The sequence below is a fragment of the Plasmodium gonderi genome, assembly GCF_002157705.1.
Source record: "Plasmodium gonderi DNA, contig: Pgo-contig_641, whole genome shotgun sequence".
Taxonomy (NCBI): Eukaryota; Apicomplexa; class Aconoidasida; order Haemosporida; family Plasmodiidae; genus Plasmodium; species Plasmodium gonderi.
In genome coordinates this window covers 1,815-10,786 of record NW_021629443.1, presented here as the reverse complement: position 1 = coordinate 10,786, position 8,972 = coordinate 1,815, and the positions used below count along the sequence as shown (strand labels likewise).

Sequence of the window (8,972 nt, the reverse complement as noted above, 5' to 3'; positions counted from 1 at the left end):
TAAATTAACAATGTTTAAACGGAAATAAATTATTCTTACACTCGATAATTTGCAAGCATTTCAATCTATTTATTTTAATGCACATATAGAAACAAATGATTATAACAATCTCTAATAATAAACCAAATATTTTTATGTTTTGTCCATTCTATTACTATATATGAAAAATGTGTGTTATATATGTTCTTTGATTTATTTTTAACTAATATGATTTTTTTTTTTTTGGAATCCATAACATTGTAACTTTTTAAATATAACCTAAATGAAATTAATGGTTTGTAGAAAAAAAAAGAAGTCGGTGCGCTTGTAATCACAAAATAAGAGACTAGTTTTTTCTGGAAAGTTCAGTAGAATAACGACACATATAAGAAAAGCACAAGCTGCTAATCCAGAAAAAGCACCAATATGCACTTTGTTTTTACTATTTAATAGACATCTCAATTACAATTTTTTTTGGAAAATATAAACTAAGTCTAATTATAATTCATGGAGCATTTATTCGTTGTCTTTTTATACAATATTATAAAATTAGACATTATTAACCTTATAATGACATATATTGATAAATACTCAAAACTTTATTTGTAACTAAAATAGAACTGTTGTAGATTTTACTAAAAAAAGTTTCTATAAAAAATCCATTTCATCAAAATCGAGAAATTAAATATATAAAAATTCAAATGCACACAATAACAAACAATGTTGTCTTACTATCAAAGGGAAATATGTAGATATACACACACACAAATAATAACTTACATAATAAATTTTATTTCATTTATCGAGAACAAGGAATGACTCCTTTTAGCATTTGGTATTTTATTTGTGATTGTACAGTGTACATAAATTTTTAATGAATATATATATTATATTACTATTTAATTTTAAAATATAATATTTGGGTTTATAGTCACCTGTGATGTATGTATTAACTTGATGAAAATGGTACAAATTATTTAAATTCATAGTTTCAAGTTCAATTATATTTATATTTTCAAATTTTATTATTACGAAAGATTCATCTATTTGCTTTTAAACATCACTAATGATACGTTAAAACCTGTTATTTTGTGTCATTTTTAAAGATTATTATTTTAACATATTTAAAACTAATAATCCAATGTCACGACATGAACAAATTATATTCAGTGGATTAAGTGTTTATATACATATATAAAAATTGTTTACCTAATTATATATTTAATGAAAGAAAAGAAAAAAAGTACTGTAATAACAACAAATGTCTAGGCCTTCAAGTGTAACCGTTGCATATGAAAACCAATATTGGGATACTCATCGTTGTTTGGATAAATATGTTGATATTTTACGCGAAATTGAATCTATAATTAGAGATTTCTATAATAAAAAACCTCATAATTTGGAGGAATGCAAAAATATACTTGAAACTGCAAAAAATAAAGAAAATGAATTAAAAGAATGTTATGATAAAAATCTTTTAACTCTCTATTTAAAGAGTTCTCAATACGTAAATACTTTTTATAAAAAATGTGAACAACAACATAAAGATCCTAGAAGTCCCTTAATTCCTTCAAAACATTCCTCTGAAGGAGATCTAGAATCAAGTCAAAACAGTACTAAAGTAGAGAAAGCAAAAGGAGATGAAACACTTCAGTCACAACTTGTTGTAGGAACATCTGATGGTCTCGATATGATTCAAGATGGAGTATATGAAACAATATCTGCTACTAATCCGAGTTCCCATGAATATATACATTCTCCAAAACAACCATCATCTTCTTCAGACCATTCCAAATCTACTGGCTTACCTCTTCACCAAAGAGGAACTTCATCACAATTAAGTCCTGCATTGGTACCTCACAAAGATGACACCCCTGTGGAAAATACAGTACGTATACATCATAATCAAAGTGATATACCTACAAAGTATAGTGTGTATGATTCTCGTGATGCTCAAAATGTTTATGGAAAAGATGTTAAAGTTGAAGATCTTAAAATTAAATTTGTTCTTCCTCAGGCTCTTGATATTGAAAAACATAATCCTAGGATTCGTGGAAATGATGATTCTGATGGTAAAGATAGTTCTGATAATTTTTCTACTGATAAACCTAATGAACATGAAGGTGTTCATTATGGCACTGATATTTTTGTAACCAATATTGGGAGGCTTTCTTTTGATAATACTCCTGTTAATAAAGAAGCTGGTGCTAAAAGTATATATATTACACAATCTCCTTCACAAAAAAGCACTAAATAAGTAACTATTGAAAATTCTTTTTATTTTAAAGTAGATGAATCACTAGAAGGCACTGCAGGAAACCATAACCTATGGGAACTTAATTATAACAATATTCATCTTGGAGGCACAGGTAATAAAGAAATAGAACATAGAGAAACAGGTATCCCCCTCTCATATATGCACATATAGTACCAACTTCATCTTCAAAAAAATTACATTATCCCCCGAAAATTATATCCCATGTAGAGTATACATCTGCGTAATAAAATTTACATATTTTTTCAATTTATTATTAAATTAATACGTAAAACCATAATACAATTCCTAATAAATATAATATTTTTAATTATTCTGAAATACATACATCAGAGGGTCCAACTTTTATAAATTCGCCTTCGGATGCAGGTGATAAAAAGATAACTGTAGATAATGCTTCCAACGGATCGTATGATGAAGACCGAGGATTGACATATAATAAATATATCATAATAGCTTTAGTTCCATTAGCAATTATTCTTTTATTATCACTTCTTATAAAAGTAATCTAAAATTTAATGCATTAGAAGAATAACCCTTTTATTAATTATTTAAAACACTTAATTCGCAATAATATATATATTACTTTTATTTACAGTATGCTCCTCTTATGATGTTTTCTAAGAAGAAAAAAAGGAAATATAGAAAACCAATGAGCGAAAGATTACAGAAAATACTATTTGGTCCTTCATTCAAAAGAGAAAGGAAAAATGTTCCTTTTTCGTATAGCCCTTTTGAATATTAAATATAATAATGTATATGAATATTAAAGTGCTTATCATGGGTGTGTTTAAATAATCATTGAATGAGATAAAAACTAATATTTTATTTAGTAATTTATTTTTAATTATTTTTACTTTGTTAAATTAACGTAGAATTGTTATCAAGGCATTATTAAATATTTATAATTATAAAAGAGTTATAAGAGAACTTGGATTGCACTATTGTAATAGTAATACAAAAATATATAATATTGTATTTGTTTCTAATTTTACGTGTGTTATGATTTTTTTGAAAATTTCTTTAACCATTTATATAAGAAAACGCACTTGATCTAATGCATGCATGTATATGAAAATAAAGTATAATTTTTATGAACTTGATGATATTTAATTATTTTTTTAGTCAAAAATTATAGTAGAATAAATATTTTTTTTTTATTTGAACAATAATTTTTATTTTATTTCACAAGTTGAAAACAAATATTTCATAAAAGCATGTAATCATTTATTTTAAAACAGTTTGTACTTTATAACCTTATATGATAATTTCTATGGCTTCAGCCTTTGTGAAAAAATAGGATATAAATCATATACCAAATATTAATACGATCTTAAATGAAACTTTCTCTTATAATAAGAATAATGAGTCTCAGTGTAATATTCGCTTAATAATTTATATAATAAGTTTTTTACAATTTTCAAATTACTAATCATTAAGTATGGAGTATATATACCTAATTATGTTAATAAAAAATGTTCTGAATATATGAACTATTAGGTAAATAATAATTTATAATTACATGTGAATTTTGAAAATATAATATTATAGTGGTTACAATCATTGAATAGTTCTTACTAGATATATTTATAGTTACACTTTATATATGAGCTCTATTTTACTCTTCATCTCGGTGGTATTATTAATTATTGTAAGAAAGAATATATTTTGTACTATATATATACATAAGAGGAGTACATTAAAATAAATTCAGCATAAATATATGTAGCAGTGTTTATATAATATATTTCTTCATTTATATTGATTGTTTATAATATATACACGTTATTTGAAGGAATAATATAGAATTATATATTTTTCCATTTTTTTCTTTTTAATTTATTTCACGTGAGAAATATTTTAATTTATAATGAACACATTAAATTATTCACTAGTTCGTTATAATTAATGAAGTCTAATGAATTAATGTTACATTTGTGTACAAGCATAAATAAAATAAATATATAATATATGTTAACACATTTTATTGATTATTCGCACGATCAATTAACCCATGGTTTTGTTTGTTATACTTTACTATGGTTGCATGCATAAGTGTGCCTATAGTAGCTAATAATTTATATGTTATTAATTTGAGGTAAAGCTGAATTTAATTTGTATAAAAGAACTAAATATTTTTATGTAATTTAAATTTAAAATGATAACTTAAACAAAATATTAATTCCAATGTTATTATATAATTGCCAAATTATATGCATAAAAAATGTAACATTAAATGTCTAACTGTGAAAACGTATCGAATATAAATAAATTATATGTTTATATATATTTTTTGTAGTTTATATATTCACATGTAACATAAAAATTCCTATATAAAATATAAATTAACATAGTGAATGTAAAATTATGTGAAAAATGAAAAATACCTTAGATTAAGCAATAAATATATTCTACTATATATGAACAATTCAAAATGTGACATTAATACATTTTGAGCTTCTAATATAAGTGTTACATTACATATAAATATATTGTAACAAAGTATCCTTTCATATTTATATAAAAGGCATAAAATTAAGACATACGGATATTTTCCAAGAACAAAAATCTATTTTATTTTATATTATTACTAATTCTTTTAATGAAGACGCATTTTGTATTATATCAGTACATTGATCATTGCAAATATATATATATTTTTAATAGCTAATTTCCATAAAAAAAAATGAAATTTTTTTTTTTTATAGGATAAAGTGGAGATATATATAGATTACATATTTACTGTATAGAAGAGTTTAATATGGTAATTTCTATATTTTTATTAACGTGTATTTGAGGGGGATATATACATTTTTTTTGTCAATAGTATATTAATTTACATTAATTTAACTACATTATAATAATGTTTTATTATTATTATTCATAATAATCATTCAGTTTATATATTAATCAAAAGAGATGTTGATATAAATAAGTGATATATATTATGTTTCGTATAAAAGGAAAATAACAAAATAATAAATACAAGCATTATATAACTATTTCTATTTATATCAAACTTTTTAAATCAGTTAAAAATGCACATATAAATATGCTATGATGTGCTATTGAATTTTTTAATATAATGTCAACATAATTTATGATATCATATTCAGAAATTGTTGTATTCCTGATATAAAACAATAATATGATGAATGTCTCGTTTTTTAATCAAAATAATAAATTAGTTCATACGTTATTTTTTTCTTTATAGCGTATGTTTAAATTTTGTTGCCATAATATAAACGAATGAATGAATAGAAAAATTTTATGTATATGCAGAACTAAATATGATTTAAGAATTATAGAATTATATAAAATTTATATGTAATCCATGTGATTCCAATGAGATACTTGTTCATATATTTTTAACATATATATTATTATAATAAAAAACAGAAAATACAATTTTATCAATTTAACTACATAAAACATAATGAGTTCCACTATAAATGTGCCAGATGATGTAGGATTATAGTTTTTACTAAAATTATTATTCATGTATCACTATACTATAATATCACTGGTTATAAAAGCCAAATAAATAGGTTTCCTTGGACGTATCATTTTATTTCTTTTATACATATTAACTTTCACTTTTAGTTAGATTTTAAGGACATATTTCCCACGTGCTATGGTGAGTATAGAAATGCTATGAAAAATAAATCAAACATTGAGGCTAGGTCTTATACAAGTTTGTGTAATAGAATTAATAGTTTAGTAGGGGCGGATGATTTGGGGTTTATTTTGCCTTGTCAAGTGATAAGTCTCTATTTAGAAAGAATAAATAGCAACACCATTTATCATGATAAAAGACCATGTTGTATATATTTTAACTACAAATTAATTTCTGAACTAAAAAGACATAATTGTGATTGTGATAAAGCAAGTGATTGTTTTGATAAAATGATAAATGAATTTGCAGGAGGTAAAAAGTTATCTGGTGTATGTAAGGGTTATATAAAAGAGCTTGAGGGTGATATACTTAACATATTGGATAAAATAAATGGACTATATGACAATTTTGAAGAATTAAAATTAAATTCTAAAGAAAATTGTGAATACGCTAGGAAGTGTGTTACAAAATATAGAGATTTATTAGAAATATGTTATAAAGGGAATAACAAAAGATTTTGTGGATTACTAGAAATATTTAAAGATGAATATAATGATCACATGAAAGATAAGTCTGCATGCTATGATGTTCCAAAATTTTTATATTCCTCCTATGGTATATCTAGGTGGAAGGTCGTTTTAGCTTCATTTATAGTAACTTTTGCAATATCAATAACTATATTAATTTTGTATAAGGTTAATTATCATTCTATATTATAAAATTAATGTTGCATTTTAATTTATATAAAATATGATTGTAGAAATATATATATCGGTAAAATGTCGTATATATAAAAGTAAAATTTTGTTTCTTACTATCAGTATAACATTTATGATTTATATTTACAACCAATGGTGAAAAAGTTAAAGAAAATCTGGAAAACAAAAAAGAAAGAACAACTTAAATTAATTGAATCATTTGAACATATATGCAGAAACTTAATGGATGGAATATACAGAATAGAATATACCCAAGTAGGATACTAATAAATATATACTCTCTGTTAACGATTTCAGCAATAGTTATTTTTATTTAGTATTATTAATCTAAAAATGGTATATTTTTAGTAACGATGAAATAATTCTGCAAGCATAAATATTATAAAATTATTACAAAATATAACTTAAATGTTCTTTTATTTATGACAATAAATTTCAATTTTTTTATATATCCTCAAATAATCAACTGCAGTTATAATAATAATAATCTAAAATGTGTGAATATCAAAATCTATAAATTTGAATTGTAGATCATTAAATATTATAAATAAAAATGTAAAACAATATATGATATAATTTAATACAAGATCTCTGACCATATAATATCATTTTTCCAGTATAATGGTTCCTTATCATATGTGATAAAAGAAGAAATTAACTTACGTATTAAATAAAAATATAAAATAATACATAGCACCATGGCCTTTAGCCTAACATAAGCTAGTGTACTACAAGAAAAAAAAAATTAAAAAAAAATTATCTATTTTTATAATTACACTTTGAATAAACATATTTATGTGTTGATTAGAATAATGTTTAAAGAACAATATATTTACCTAATTAAATAGTAATTCAACATAAATAGAGATGTAGTATTGTGATAGGATGACAATGAGAAATATATTATTATAACAATTTATGGAATTATGAGCCCTATATATACAATATTTTAATAGTAATTAACAGAACATGTACATATGAAACAAAGAAGAGGAAATATATTTATCAGTTGTTATATAATTCCTTTAAAGAAAACTATAATTACATTATAAATAGTATATAGGTGTATAAAAATATATTATAATATGCATTAGACAAATGAATATAATTCTTAAAATTTTAAACATACATTTTAATGTTATAATAATTAAGAATAATATATATACATTCGATATAATTACAAAAAAATTTTATGAGAATTTTTCTTGAGATATATATTATTTTTTTTGTAATATTTATAATTTAAATATATGTAATACAATTACAATATATGAAACTAACAAAAAATATTAAAATATTTATAATTATTCTATGTGTAAACAGGTTTAATACATATAAATTTGTCCCTGTTTAAGTGATAGTTTTTTTTTTTTTTTTCAAATGCCTAATAAAGCATACAGATTTTTATAAGCATAATAACTAAACATAAATTATATACATATAGAAAATATACTTTGACTAATTCATAATAACAGGATTAACATTAATATATATATTTCCCTAAAATATTTTAATAAAAGTAATATCTATTGTACATAACACATGCTCTGCGAAACACATACATAGTTAAATTTCAATAAACTAAATGGACAACAGATATACACACAGTTTATTATTTTAACACTATTTTAGAACCTCTTTTATAATATATTTTTTAATTCATAATTATATATAGTTTTACTATTTGTTATTGACATGCATTTTATTAGCCCAACGGAAATATAGTTAGCTTTACATTTTCTTTTATTATATTATTTCATTGTCGTATGCATGAATGCCACATAAGTGTAAAATATTTTGCATCACTAAAGAATTTCAGTTACCTTATTGATTTTATTTGATTTACGGTTTTTTCTTCACTTATAAATAAATTTTTTTTTTTATTTTGTAAATTTATATATAACTATAAGCATTATAATATACGAAAGCAAATTTCTTATAATATTGTATTTATGTATTTCCTTTAGAAGAAATACATTATATTTACAATTACAATAAAATTGTTTTGGACAACAAATTTAATATGATACATATGTATAATATAAAATAATGAAGTTAAGCATTTAATTAATTTCTTAATTTTTTGATGTATAATGTTATTTCATTTAATAATGTATGAACTTAATATTTTTGATCCTATAATTGTGTAGTTATATAGAAATATCGTGAATAAATAAATTTTCACAATCAGACAAAAGGAAAAACAAAAAATTTAAACTGTTCAAAATACATGAAAAATGTATATTGTATAAAACAAATAATATTTGAGATTTTGAAAAAAAGTTGGCAAAGGAAATAAGAGAATTTTATTATGTTGCCACTTCATATAATACAAAAATGAATGACATAATATGTTTTTTTAGCCAGTTCGAAGAAAATACAT

General features: G+C 22.3%; 2 protein-coding genes across 2 annotated transcripts; both read left to right on the top strand.

Annotated features, from left to right (window-relative positions):
• Positions 1–1,240: 1,240 nt before the first annotated feature.
• PGO_004040 (variable surface protein) lies at positions 1,241–2,519 on the top strand (the record flags this gene model as incomplete). Its single annotated transcript, XM_028691410.1, has 2 exons — positions 1,241–2,167; positions 2,364–2,519. The coding sequence occupies 2 exons, from the start codon at positions 1,241–1,243 to the stop codon at positions 2,517–2,519; spliced, it is 1,083 nt and encodes a 360-aa protein (XP_028547211.1).
• A 3,171-nt stretch (positions 2,520–5,690) lies between these two features.
• On the top strand, positions 5,691–6,856 carry PGO_004035 (variable surface protein; the record flags this gene model as incomplete). Its single annotated transcript, XM_028691409.1, has 3 exons — positions 5,691–5,720; positions 5,858–6,565; positions 6,692–6,856. 3 exons carry the CDS (start codon positions 5,691–5,693, stop codon positions 6,854–6,856), a joined length of 903 nt encoding a protein of 300 aa, XP_028547210.1.
• Positions 6,857–8,972: the final 2,116 nt, after the last annotated feature.